This window comes from Colletotrichum navitas (genome assembly GCF_030913465.1).
Source record: "Colletotrichum navitas strain CBS 125086 chromosome Unknown LY79scaffold_111, whole genome shotgun sequence".
NCBI classification, from domain to species: Eukaryota; Fungi; Ascomycota; class Sordariomycetes; order Glomerellales; family Glomerellaceae; genus Colletotrichum; species Colletotrichum navitas.
In genome coordinates, this window is record NW_026850657.1 from 76,148 (window position 1) to 92,574 (window position 16,427).

The 16,427-nt window shown below is 19.6% G+C and overlaps 1 protein-coding gene across 1 annotated transcript; it reads right to left on the minus strand.

Annotated features, from left to right (window-relative positions):
• Positions 1-450: 450 nt before the first annotated feature.
• LY79DRAFT_584234 (uncharacterized protein) lies at positions 451-3,250 on the minus strand (the record flags this gene model as incomplete). Its single annotated transcript, XM_060560386.1, has 11 exons — positions 451-462; positions 675-709; positions 983-1,000; positions 1,232-1,277; positions 1,347-1,372; positions 1,449-1,496; positions 1,837-1,896; positions 2,174-2,217; positions 2,328-2,375; position 2,857; positions 3,151-3,250. The coding sequence occupies 11 exons, from the start codon at positions 3,248-3,250 to the stop codon at positions 451-453; spliced, it is 438 nt and encodes a 145-aa protein (XP_060408314.1).
• Positions 3,251-16,427: the final 13,177 nt, after the last annotated feature.

Consider the following 16,427-nt stretch of genomic DNA (forward strand, 5'->3'; position numbering starts at 1 on the left):
GTTTCTATACTTATTCTATCTTTAATAGATTCTAAGTATAGACCTTTTTGATTTTTTATTAATAAATCATTAATAATATAGTTTTTTAAGCTATTAATTAGTTAGTTATTTACTATATAATAATATTACTATTAATAAAGGTTTTATAATATATATATATATTAACTTTATATTTAACTTACCTATTAAACTCCCTTGCTAAGTCGTTTTTTGCTAAGGTTATAATACTACTAGGTATAAAGGATACTAGACTATTTTTTCTAAGACTTTTGTAATTAAGTCTAGGGTCTAGAATAAACCCTATTAAATAAGGCTTATATTTACTATAATAAGTATTAGGCGTAATAGGGTATGGAAAATAGTCTTCAAGCTTCTGTAACCCTATATTTATAGCTTTAATAAATATAGAAGAATAAGGATATTCAGTTTCATTAAACTAGAAAGAAATAGTTAGTAGAATTCCTATAGTTATTAATATACTATTTAAATAGTATAAATAAAAGAAATATAATAATAGTATTAATTTAATAAATAATAAAATATTATTGATATAATAAATATAAGATTAGTATATATACTAGCTTTAATATATAGGCTTATATATTTAAATAGTAAATACTATAATATATATATATATATATATATATATACTTTCTTAAATAATAATTACTTACTTCATCTACTTGGTTTTCTTTAGAAGTATATAGGGCTTTAATATCTAATAGTTAATAATAAATATTCCCTATTATACTAAGAATAGTACTAATAGTTATATAACTCCGGCTTTGTAGATATATAGTAAGGCTATAAAAAACTTAAAGTATATCTCTTAAATAAGTAAGTTGTATCCAGTCATTAATATTAGGATAAATAATCCTAAATATCTTATTTTTAGTTAACTTATATAGTATATCTAAGGCTGGTTTTAGCTCTATAGCTATATTAAGCATTAGATATACTAAATTCCATCTAGTCTCATTACCTAGAGAAAGATTAGTAACTATTAGGTTATATAGTATTATATATATATATGTATATATATATATATATATATGTAATAATATTAATATAAGTAGGTATATATATATAGATATTAATATAAATATATATATATAAGTAGGTATATATATATATAGATATTAATATAAATATATTTATATAAGTAGGTATATATATATAGATATTAATATTAATATATATATATTATATATAGTAGCAAATAGTTACTTACAGAGGGGTATTTTTGTTTTATAACTATTAACAGGGAATTCTTTACCCTTTTTTGCGTGGTTAATAGCAGTTTAGAATTCTTCATATAATATAGTATTATTTCTTAGTAGTATTACTAATCTTTTCAGCTTTCCAATATTACCTATTATAATATTAGTCTAAGTATATATATATATATAGGTATATTAATTATTATAATAATAATTAAAAGTACTTACTATAGTTATTTTTTAATACTTTTTCTTGATCTTTATAAGATAATTTATCTAAAGCGCCTGTATAGTTATTTAAGATATATTCTGCTTTAAATTCAGATATATCTTTATCTAACACTATACTGCTAATATATTTATCTATAATAGCTTTAGCTACTAGATTTAATATATGTGCTATACATCTTATATCATATAAAGATATACTATTATTAGTATTATAACTTAGTAAAAAGCTATTTAAAAAAGTATTATTATTAGTGCCGTTATCTCTTGTTATACTAAGAAATTAAATAGTTAGTTAACTATATATATATATATATATATATATATATACTTAAGGTAAAAAAATAAAACACTTTCTCTTTACGTATACTATATTTATTAATAATACTTTCTTCAAAGACTTCTTGTATATATAAGCCAGTATGTGCACTATTTAAGTATTCAAAGCCTAAATAAGTTATAATAGTTAGTATATATATATTTATAATAAGTTAATAATAGTAAAATTATTAATAACTAGTTTTAGATGAAAGAAATAGTTAATATACCTAATTGTATATAGTTTAACTTAGCAGAGTTATCTATATAAGAGCCTATAACCCCTAAATAGGCCTTATTATCTATAGAGGTCCATATATCTAGCTGAATAGATATATAACCATAGTTTAAAAAGTGTTGCTGTAGGTTATATATAATAGTTGCTTCTAAGCTAGTAAACTTAATACCTAAGTTTTCAGTTAAGCCTCTATAATTAACAGTAGGACTAGAGCTATATAAAGATAATATTAGTAAAATATATATAGTAAAATATAAATATATATATATATAAATATATATATATATAAATATATATATAGTTATAATTAAAAGCTAACTTACTTATTTAAATAAGATAATAAAGAATTAAACTCATTAGAAGTAATATTACTATAAGGTATATTAAATTGTAGTAGATAATTAATAATATAATCATAGAATTCTGTTTCTTCTATATTATTATAATTATTAATAGTACCACTTTCTCTATATCTTCGTTTATTTGGTGTATTAGACATAAAGTCATTAATAGTGCTTTGTGTAATATTACTTCTATTATTATTCTTTATATAGTCCTGAACTATTAAAAGGTTAGTAAGTAAATAATAATAATATTATTAATTATAATTATTATTATAATAAGAGTAGTAGTTATAATAATATATAACTATTATATATATATTAATAATATATATATCTATAATATATATATCTATAATATATAGATCTATAATATATAAATCTATAATATATAAATCTATAATATATAAATCTATAATATATATATTATTAATATATATATATATATATATATATAGTTATATTACTATATATAAAGAAGGTAATAATATAGAAGTATAAAGTAACTTACACTTAATTTTATCTATATCTAGTTCTTCTTTTTCTAATGTTGCTATTATAGGGTGGGTTTTTTTATAGTGAGTTACTGCATTAGACGTCTAAAATCAAGCTGCTTTAGTAGTAAATTTCTTATTACAACCTTTAATATTACAGGTTAATTCTATTTCCCTATCTTTACTTAAATTAATAGGTAATAGTTTATAAGTAAATAAACCGTTAGTAATAGGATACTGCTTAGTGCCTTTAAAGATATAATTTTTTTGATTTTCTATTTTATGGGCGTATAAAAACTGGTTTTTAGTACTATTAATTGATATCTGAGAGGAATTAATAATAGAATCCTCTGCTTGAGAGGTGCTAGAGGATTCACTAGCGTAGAAGGAATCGCCGGATTCAGAAGCCATTTTTTTATTATATATATATATATATATATATATTTCTTTAATAAAGAGTAAAATAAAGTAGTTAAGATAGTTAATAGTTAAATAAATAGTTAAAAGTATTCTTATAATCTTTACTATTATTAATATAATAGTATTCTTTATAGTATATAAGAAAGTAAGTTACTATTTACAATAAGAAAAATAAAGAAGTAAAATACTACTATATATACTTTTTTACTTAGTATATAACTTACTATAACTATATATTTAGTATATAACTATAACTATACCCTTATACTATAGTTATACCTTTTAATTATATAAAACTATAAATATAACTATACCTTTATACTTTAGTTATACCTTTTAGTTATATAAAACTTTAACTATAACTATAACTATACCTATATCTTTAAGCTATAGTTATACCTTTTAATTTTATAAAACTATAACTATAACTATAACTATACTCTTATATTATACTTATAGTTATAGTTTAAGATTTTATAAAACTATAACTATAACTATAACTATACTCTTATATTATACTTATGGTTATAGTTTAAGACTTTATAAAACTATACCTATAACTATAATTATAACTATACCTTTAAGGTATATTTATACCTCTTAAATTTATAAAACTATAACTATAACTATAACTATACTCTTATATTGTACTTATAGTTATAGTTTAAGAATTTATAAAACTATAATAATAGATATACTTATAACTATACCCTTAAGCTATAGTTATATCTTTTAATTTTATAAAACTATAAGTATAACTAAAAATATACCTTTAAGCTATATTTATACCTTAAAATTTTATAAAACTAAATCTAAAACTATAACTATACCTTTATATTATACTAATAGTTATAGTTCTAGATTTTATAAAACTATAACTATTACTATAATATAATTATACCCTTATACTATAGTTATACTTAGAGGTTTAGATCTTATATCTTATAATTTTATAAAGAATAGAAATACTATAATATATATCTAAATATATATAACTTATATCTTATAAAATACAGTATTATTAGTATATATAGTTTATATAGGCTATTAAAGTTATTTTTATATAATTTATTTAAGGAAGAAGAAAATAAATAACGATATGTATTTTAAATACAAAAATACAAATACAAATACATGTATTTATATTTTAAATACAAATACATGTATTTTAGAAAAACTAAAATAAAATACAAATACGTATTTGTATTTATATTTGTATTTGTATTCTTGTATTTGTATTTTGTATTTGTATTGTATTTTGTATTTTTTTGTAATTCTCTAATAATAGTATTCCTATTAAGAACCTAGTCTTATTAAAATTATAGATATTATAATCCTATATCTTATACTTTATAATTATATTTTATATAAGTATAAACTAGCCTTATATAATTATAAGATCTTTAGCTAAGGCCTTCTAATAGTTAATTTAACATTAAAATTATATTTTTAATTAAGGTTATTATTATATAAAGTTCTCTACTTATTAAGGTCTAATATATATTATATTATATAAATCTAGGAGAAGATTAGCTATTTCTTATATATCTTCTTATTATAGAAGAAACCCTTAATTAATTAGGTTAATAACCTTATTAAGAATTACCTTCTCTTCTACTTCTATTATCTTCTTTAATTTTAGATATATCTTATCTTATATAATATATTCTATACGTTAGTTATAGAGAGTTAATTTAGGGACCTTAAAGGTAACAGCTGCTTTTTATATAGATATTTTTAGGTCTTTTTAGATAGCTTAGAGGGCAAAGATAATTTAGCTTTCTTTAGAAGAAGAGTTTATAGTTGTATATAGACAAAAGTAAGTGTAAAGGTTAAAGAGGTAGAAAAGCAAAGGATATATATAACTTACTATAATCTATAACTTACTATATAACGTATATATATAGTAAGTAGTGTATTATAGTAAGTAGCGTATATTTACCTACTTTTCTATCTTTTTAATAACTTAATTTAACTAGATTATATAAAATTAATTAAAAATATATATTACTTTATTCTTTATTAGTATCCTAAACTACCTTATAGGTTTATATATTATATCTAGTCTTCCTGTAATTACTATATTGTTGTGCAAGTAGTTTACTACTCTCTGTATAACCCCCCTTTTAGGATATACCTTTACCTTTAGCTTTAATAATGTCCTTTTTTCCTTATAGTGCCTTTACTTTAGCTATATTAAGTAATCCTCTAAGATATAGTTAGGTCTTTTTAGCCCTTTAGCGCTTACTAAGTACCTTTATCTTTATATAAAGTTAATAGTTCTTTACCTTAATAATAGTAAGTTAATATACTAACTTACTAATACCTTTTAACTATAAGTTAATTACCTTATATATTAGTGTTAGTAAACTTCCTTAATAGTCCCTAATCCTTTTTTTTGATAAGGTAAAGCTTTATACACCTTTAATTACTATTATTAGTGTCTTTAGGTCCTATAAGCTTAAGCTAGTTAGATATAAGTTAACTAGTGTTAGTGTCTTTAGCTTAAAATCTAGGCAAAAAATAATAACTTTAGGATTAAAAGGTATAAGACTAGCTTGTTAAAAACCTACTTATATATTTATTTTACCTATTAAAGTAAAGAATACTACTTTAAAAGCAAGAAAGAAGTTATCCTTAGTAATATATATAATTTATATCTATATTATTTTCTTAATTTTTTTACTGTATAAGTGCTTTAAAGGGCTAAAATAGCTAATATTAAGAGGCTAAAGCTTATATAATAAATAAGGAGGTATATATAAAGTAATAATACCTTCTTCTTTATAGTAGTTATTAAATTTAGTTAATTTATAGCTATTATAGCTATCTAGGATTAAAAGGTAATAAGTACCCTTTATATAAGACTTTATACACTAATTAAAGTGCTTTAGTTAATCTAGGCTAATCTTATTTATAGTCTATCTGTTTTTACTTAAGTAAATACACTATATAGCTAGAAATTTACTATTAAGGTACTATAATAAAAGGTAATATTTACCTTTTATAATAATATATAAAGGTATTACTTAGCTATCTATATATATACTCTAAATAATAGAAACCTATTTATAATTACTAGGCTACTTTATATAAGGCCTTCTATATTAGTTAGAAGTTATAATAACCTTTATATATAATAGTATTCTTATTAAGAACCTAGTCTTATTAAAATTATAGATATTATAATCCTATATCTTATACTTTATAATTATATTTTATATAAGTGTAAACTAGCCTTATATAATTATAGGATCCTTAGCTAAGGCTCTCTAATAGTTAATTTAACGTTAAAATTATATTTTTAATTAGGGTTATTGTTATATAAAGTTCTTTACCTATTAAGGTCTAATATATATCCTGTTATATATATTAAAGAGTTAATTAGCTATATCTTATATATCTTTTTATTATAGAAGAAATCCTTAATTAATTAGGTTAATAACTTTTTTAAGAATTACTTCTTCTTTAGATATAGTTATCTTTATTAATTTTAAATGTGTCTTAGCTTATATAACTTTTCTAGCGCATTAATAACAAAGTGTGGTTTTAGGTATATTGTAGATAGAGGCTACCTTTTATATAGATAGATTTTGGTCTTTTTAGATAGCTGTAATTATAAGGATGATTTAGCTTTCTTAAGAAGAAGATTCTATTGTTGTATATAGAGAAAGGTTAATATAAGGATAAAGCTAGTAGAAATAAGGTAGACGTGTACTACTTACTATAATGTGCTACTTACTATATATATACGTTAAGTATATTAAATATTAAGTTATATACTTCTTTACCCTTAGGTTCTTTCTTAATAATACTAGTAGTTTAGACTTCTTAAATACTAAAGACTATAATAAAGCTAAGTTCTTAAAAAAAATTAATTAAGAATTACTTCTTTAATTATATAAATAGCTCTTTAATATATAGCTATATAGCTATAAAGTAATTTCTTAAAGGATTAATAAGAACTATATTTAAGCTTATAATATTAAAAGTAAAAATTAAGAGCCTTAAAGAGAAAAATACTATACTTATTTAAGGTAAAAAGGAAGTCTTATTATATCTAAAGTATAAGATATTTAGTTATAAAGAGAGGTAATAGCCTAGGTATAAGAGGAAATATATTAGAGTAGTAGTTATAGGCTAAGGATAGAAATAGGTTAATAGTTGTATAGTATTTATAAGAATACTAAATATAATTAATAAATATACTAGTTTAATAAAGAAGTATTTAGAGAAGAGGATTTTAAGTAGTTTAAATTAATATTATTATCTTATTATTAAGTCTTAGTTATATTTATAAGGTAGTAGTAATTTAGTATTTTACTTACTTATCTATTTTACTTACTTATTCTATATATAATATATATATATATATATTAATTCTTTAATTCCTTATATACTTATATTTAATTTATAATAATTATACTAACTAATTATACTATAATTAGTAACTATATAGAGTCTAATAAAAATAAAAGCCTATAATAAAGTAGTATAAATACCTTTTTATCTAATACTAGTAATAAAAGAAATATTAAGAAAGTACTATTATTAGTACTAAAACTTCTATAAAAGAAGAAGAAGTATATAACTATATAATAAACTATTTATTATAGTTTAATATTAGTTATAATACACTTATTTCTAAAGAGCTTAATAGTTTATTATCTTTTTTAAATTAGTTAGTGTATTAATAATAACTAAAGTTATAATTATATCTATTCTAGTATATATACTATAGTTATATTTAAAACTAAAAGTACTTAAGAGTTAATATATACTTACTAATAATATTATTTATTTTAGTACAATACCTACTATTAATTATCCTAATTTGATTAGTTATACTAATCTAAAGTGTAACTCTTTAAAATCTACTATTATATATAACTTAAAGCAGTATTTGATAGTTATAGTTTTATATCTATATAACTAGATATATAGACCTCTATAGATAATAAGGCTTATTTAGAAGTTATTACCTCTTATATAAATAGCTTTTCAAGATTAACTTATATATAACTAGGTAAGTATTATTTATATTTAATATATATACTTTATAAGTATATACTTATTTAATAACTATATATCTACTTAATAACTATATATCTATTTAATAACTATATATCTATTTAATAACTATATATCTATTTAATAACTATATATCTATTTAATAACTATATATATCTATTTATAGAATAAATACTAATATTACTTGCTATAGGATTTAAATGTTGAAATAATATTAATACTAGCTTATATATTAAAGATATTTATAAAAATAATATTATTAGGAAATATAATATTCCTAAAGAAAAATTATAAGGTAAATAAAAGTATTTATATTACAACTATATACTAGTAAAGTTAATAACATTATTAATATATATAATAATAATTAATACTAATATTTATAATATATAGTATAACACAAGATAATACTACTAATAATAATACTTTTCTTAATAACTTCTTAATAAGTTATAGTAATAATAAAGATATATCTCTTTATAATATACACTGAGTAGTATAAATATTAAATCTAGTAGCTAAGGCTAAAATAGATAAGTATATTAGTTAAAGATAATAATAAATTTAGTTTTAGCAGCTTTATAATAGTTAATAGCTATATAGGGACTTTAGATAAATTATCTTCCTAAGACTAAGAAAAGCTTTTAAAAAGTAACTATAGTAAGTTTTTAATCTATATATTTCTTAATATTAATAAATCTATATATATATATATATATATATATATATAGCTTATTTATATAGTATATTAATAGTTAACTTATAATATACTAATAATAAAATCATATAGGTAATATAGGTTAACTTAAACGTATAGTTATTTTATTAAGAAATAATACTGTTTTATATAAAGAATTTAAAACAGCTATTAGCATTAGTAAGAAAGGTAAAGGATTTCTAATTAATAATTATAAAGGGAAAATACTACTTTATAAGTAAATATTAAATATATATTAATATATATTTAATTACTTCTTAATTAAGTCTTATGTCTATATAGATAATAAAACAAGATAGAATCTAGTATATCTAATAGTTTATAAAGCTATAGAGCTAGAATCTACCTTAAATACTTCTAGTATATAAACTAAAAATAAACTATATTAGGTTATATATCTATCCCTTACTAAATTAAAGCAGTATAAATACTTATAAAATAAATTAGATATATTATATAATCCTACTATATATTTATAAAGTAAGACCTATATTACTATTAGTACTACACGAAGTACTATAGGTAGTATACCTATATAATAAGTAGTATATTATAGTAAGTAATACACTTTCCTTTATATTTCTACCTTTTATATAAGTAAATTTAGCTATACTATATAAAAGTAATTAAAACTATTAGTTACCTTCTTTTTTATTACTAATCTAAACTACTTTATAAGTTTATATATTATATCTAGCCTTATTAGAATTACTATATTATTATATATATAGTTTAGTACTTTCTATATAACCTTTTATAAGAACTTTATTTTTAATATTAATATCTTTTTTTATAATACTTTTACTTCAGTAGTATTAAGTAACTTTTTAAAATATAATCTAGTGTTTTTAGCTTTTTAGTACTTACTTACTACTTTTATTTTTATATAAAGCTTATAGCTCTTAGCCTTAATAATAATAAGCTTATAAACTAACTTACTAATACCTTTAGCCTAAAAGTTAATTACTTTATATATTATTATTAGTAAGCTACTTTAATATACTTAGATCTTTTTTTTAAAAAAGGTAGTACTTTATATACCTTTTAGTACTATAGTTAGTATTTTTAACTTTTAAGAACCTTAGCTACTTACTTTTAAGTTTAATAGTATTAAAGTCTTTAGCTTAGAATTTAGTTAAAAAATAACTACTTAAAAGTTAAGAATTATAAGACTTACTTATTTAAAACTAGTTTATATATTATTTTTACTTATAAGAATAAAAAATACTATTTTAAAAGTAAAAATAAAAGTTATTTTTTATAATATAAAAATCTATATTAATATTATTTTTTTTATATATTTTTATTATATAAGTACTTTAATAAGCTAAAATATTAAATATTAAGAGGCTAAAGCTTATATAATAAATAGAAAAATATATAAAAAGTAATAATATCATTTTTTATAATATTTATTAAAGTTAGTTAATTTATAACTATTATAATTATTAAGAACTAAAAAGTAATAAGTACTTTTTATATAAGGCTTTATATATTAATTAGAATAATTTAACTAATCTATACTAATTTTATTTATTTTATATTTATATTTATTAAAATATATATATTATATAGCTAGAAATTACCTATCTTAGTATTAAAAAGAAAATAATATTTACTTTTAATAATAATATGTAAAAGTATTACCTAGCTATTTATCTATATACCTTAAATAATAAAAATATATATTTAACTACTAGACTACTATATATAAGGCTATTTTTTATAATTAAAGGTTATAATAGCCTTAGTATATAATAGTATTCTTATTAAAAAGCTAGTTTTATTAAAATACAAAATATTATAATTTTATATTTTATACTTTATAATTATACTTTATATAAGTATAAATTAGCCTTATTTAATTATAAAACTTTTAACTAAGGGCTTTTAATAGTTAGTTTAGTATTTAAATTATATTTTTAATTAAGAGTATTATTATATAAAGTTCGTTACTTATTAAGGCCTAATATATTTTATATTATATTCAAAAAAAGTTAGTTAGCTATATCTTATGTATTATCTTATTATAAAAAAACCCTTAATTAACTAAGTTAATAACTTATTTAAAAATTACTTTTATTTTAAATATAGTTATTTTTATTAATTTTAAGTATATTCTAGGTTATATAATATATCTAGTCTATTAATATTAAAGTGTTAATTTAAGAATCTTAAAGGTAGAAGTAGCTCTTTATATAGATATGTTTAGGTCTTTTCTAATAGACTAGATAGAAAGAATAATATAGCTTTTAATTAAGCTAGATTATATATTTATATATAAAGAAAAGTTATTATAAAGATAGAGAGGGTAGATTTAGGAGGACATATACTACTTACTATAGTATATTACTTACTTTATAAATCTATTAATATATATTAGAAGTTATTAAACTTGAAGAGTTTATTAATAGATATAGTTACTCTAAACCCCTATAAGTAGTATAGTGTAGTTTACCTAATATATATATAATATTATAGTATATAAAACCTAATACAGGGCATCTCTAACCTATACTAGATCTTAATATCTTAATATAGTATATAATACTTATTAATATAGAGTAGTAGCTAAATCTAACTTTACTTTAACTATAGCTATATATAAAACTAACCTTTAGGCACTATTAAATAAGGTTACACTAGTTTATAGGCAAGCTATACTTAACACTAAGGTTATAATAGCTTTACTATAAGCTATATAATAACTCTACTACTACTAAGGTTATTAAAAACCTTATACTTTAAGTTATACTATAACTACTAATAATAGTACTAGAGATAGCTTTACTTACTAGTAGCCTTACTAGCTATAGCTAGTATATAAAAAAGTAAAAGCTAGGCTTAGTCTCTTCTTCCCTTTTTTATCTTATTTATATTAAGCTAATAAAATATAACTTACTTTTCTAATTCTAAAATAACCTCCTAATTAATAAATAAGAACCTCTAAAAGCTAACATAGCTATAGGATTATTATATACTTTATATAATATATAAAGATCTAGTTTAAAATAGCTATTATACTAGATAGCTTAGCCTTATAAGGGTTAAAGACACCTTATTTTATAGCCTTCCTTTAGCCCTTAAGTTAGCTATAGCTATCTTTAACCTAGAGCTACTAGCTAGAGACTCTAGCTAAGCTATAAGAATAAAGATTTTAAATAAGATTAATAAGCTCTAAGATAACTTATAAGAGCTTAAAAAGCTCTTAGGGTATAATAAAGTCTCTAGATACCTTACTAATATAATTCTTATAGAAAAAAAAGCTATTTATGAAATAAATAATTTATAGGCTACTAAGGGTTAGGTAACTTAATTTATAATAATACTTAGGATATTTACTAATAGTAGTAGTAATTAAATTAGCTAGATTAGGGTAATATAGAGGTCTTATAACAGTAGTATATAAAATTAGGGGGACTTTAGACTAACTTAGAGGACAGCTATGGCAGCAGTAACAGCGACAAAGGGTTTAAATTATAGCGTTTCTTTAATAGTAGATTACCTAAGGGCAAGTTTATCTAGGGTTAGGTGTAGGAGGGGAAAAGTTACTTAATACCTAAAGTGTAATAATACACCCTTAATTTCTCTAACTTATTAAATTTATATAACTAAGAGTGCCTATTAACTGTTTAAAGTTATGTAACAGCAGGAGGTGTTGTTTAGTAGTGAATTAGTAGGCCGGCTAGCTAGTAGCTAAAGTGAAAGTCGTTATTAGTAGAAGCTCTATACACATATAATACAAGGCTAGAGGCCCCTTAAAGAGTTTATATAATTTTATAGTAGAAGATATAGATAAGGTAAGTATTTAATATTTTACTATATTAATTTACTATTAGTATTATATTTAATCTCTTAATAATAATATATTTAATTTCTTAGTAATATTATATTTAAAATAAGAATAATATTATAAGTAAATATATTAATTAAGTAATGTATTTATTATCTAATAGAGATATTAACGACTGCTTTTATTAATATATATTTACTACTTTTACTAGTAGCTAATATTATAAATAATATTACTTACTAATTAATTTAAATAGTTTAATAATAATATATATCCTTACTTTTCTATACTTATTTAAGCTATAGATATAGAAGTAAATAAGTTAGGAGACTATTTTTCTTATTCTATATCTAGTAGTAGTTACTATAGTAAGTATAAGCCTTATTTAATAGGGACTATATTAGATCCTAGGCTTAACTATAAAAGTCTAGGTAATAGTAACTTAGAAGACTCTATACCTAATTTTATTATTACTTTAGTAAAGAATAATATAGTTAGAGTTTAATAAGCAAGTACTACCTAGAGATGTTGTATTTATATATAAATATATACTAATAATATTAGTATATATAATATTAATATATTAATATTGTTAATATATATAATACTAATGTATGTAATATTAATCTATATAGAGTATTAATATATATTATATTATAAATACTAACTTTATTAATAGTTTTAAAGAATATATTGTTAGTAACTTATTAATAATAACTTAAAAAGGATTATATCTAGAATCTATTAAAATAGAATAAGTATAGACACTTTAAATACTAATACTAAAGTTATTAATAGTAAAGAAAAAGAAAAGAATAATAAATATATATCTTTTATATCTAGAGGTAAAAAAGGGTATCTTACTAATTTATTTCCTATATAGAGTAAAATAGAAAATAAGAATATAAAAAAAATTAAAATTAGTAGCTATTTTAAAATCCCTATATAAGGAGATAAACTAAGTTAATATTTAATTACTTATATATATATATATATATATATATATATATATAGTAAGTAGCCTATTATAGTAAGTAGCCTACCTCCTCTAACCTTTCTACCTTTTATATAAGTTAATTAAGCTATAATATACAAAATTAATTAAAACTACTTATTATCTTCTTCCTTATTACTATCCTAAACTACTTTATAGGTTTATATATTATATCTAGTCTTCTTATAATTACTATATTATTATATATATAGTTTACTACCCTCTATGTAACCCCTATTTTAAGATATTTCCTTACCTCTAGCACTAATACCTTCCTTTTCCTTTTATAGTGCCTCTACTTTAGCTATATTAAGTAACCCTTTAAGGTATACTTAGGTCTTTTTAGCCCTCTAGTACTTACTTAGTACCTTTATCCCTATATAAAGTCCTTTATTCTTAGCCTTAAGAATAGTAACCCTATAGGCTAACTTACTAATACCTTTAGCTTAAAAGTTAATTACTTTATATATTACTATTAGTAAGCTACCTTAATACTACTAGATCCTCTTTTTAAAAGAACTATAGCTTTATACACCCTTAATTACTATAGTTAGTATCTTTAGGTCCTAGGAGCTATTACTACTTAGGGGTAAGCTAAGGGGTATTAGTATCTTTAACTTAAAATCTAGTTAAAAAATAACTACTTTAGGGTTAAAAGGTATAAGGCCTGTCTATCTAAAACTAGCTTATATATTACTTTTACTTATTAAGGTAAAAAATACTACTTTAAAAGTAAAAAAAAAGTTATTCTTTATAGTATATAAAATTTATATTTATATTATTTTCTTAATTTTTTTATTATATAAGTATTTTAATAGGCTAAAGCACCTAATATTAAGAGGCTAAAGCTTTTATAATAAATAGGGAGGTATATAAAAAATAATAATACTTTCTTTCTTATAGTATTTATTAAAGTTAGTTAATTTATAGTTATTATACTTATTAAGGATTAAGAGATAATAAGTACTTTTTATATAAGACTTTATATATTAATCAAAATAATTTAACTAATCTAGGCTAATATTATTTATTATTTATTTATTTTTACTTAAGTAAATATACTATATAGCTAGAAATTAGCTATTAGTATACTAAGAGAGGAGGTAATATTTACTTTTTATAATAATATATAAAGGTATTACCTAGCTATCTATATATATACCTTAAATAATAGAAACCTATTTATAATTATTAGGCTGCTTTATACAAGGCCTTCCCTTATAGTTAGAAGTTATAATAACTTTTATATATAATAGTATTTCTATTAAGAAGCTAGTCTTATTAAAATTATAAATACTATAATCCTATATTCTATACTTTATAATTATATTTTATATAAGTATAAACTAACCTTATGAAATTATAGGATCCTTAGCTAAGGCCCTCTAATAGTCTATTTAATATTAAAATTATATTTTTAATTAAGGTTATTATTATATAAAGTTCTCTACCTATTAGGGTCTAATATATATTATATTATATTTAGAAAGGAGTTAGTTAGCTATATCTTATATATTATCTTCTTATAAAGGAAACCCTTAATTAATTAAGTTAATAACTTATTTAAGAATTACTTCCTCTTTAGATATAGTTATCTTTATTAATTTTAAATATATCTTAGCTTATATAATATATCTAGTGTGTTAGTAATAGAGTGTTAATCTTAGGACTTTAAAGGTAGAGGCTGCACTTTGTATAGACATCTTTAGGTCTTTCCTAAGAGCCTAGATAGCAAGGATAATATAACTTTTAATTAAGGTAGAATATATATTTATATATAGAGGAAAGTTAGTGTAAAGGTTAAAGTGCTAGAAAGTAGGAGGAGGTAGGCCACTTACTATAATAGGCCACTTACTATATATATATACGTTATATACTATTAATAATTAATATATATAGTATATATACTCTATATAGTAGATATATATATTTACTATATATAGTATTTAAAATATATATATATATAGTATCTAAACTATATATCTCTAGTATCTAGAATATTTATCTCTAGTATCTAGAATAAATATTTATTTACTCTCTATAATATATATGTTTAATATTCTTATACTAATTATTAAAATAAGTAAACCCTATTAACTAGTGGTAAGAAAATAGAGTTAAATTTTCTATAATAAGTATATTAGCTAGCAAATATCTAGCTATACCCTCTACCTTAGCAGTAGAAGCTGATTTAAATTAATCTAGTAATAGAATAACAAAAACAAGAACTAGACTTATATATAAAAATAGACGGCAGCTAGTATTCTTAAAAAACTAGAAAATACTATTAATAATACCAAAATTAATATTAATAGTACGATTAATAATAATAATAATCTAGATAATAATACTATAGAAACCTTTAATCCTAAGTTTTATACTAACTTATTTAATTATTCTGAGGTTTCTAATAATAAGTTAGATTTTACAATAGAAGAAGAAGAAGATATAAATATTAATATATAAGAAGAATAAAATAATACCCTAATTATAAAAGATAATAGTAGTAGTTCTAGTATATACTAGTATATATATATATATATATATTAGTATTTTCTATTAGTTAGTTTTAATACATTAGTATTTTAGTTATTTAATAATTATAAATTTATAGTTATATTATAATAGTACT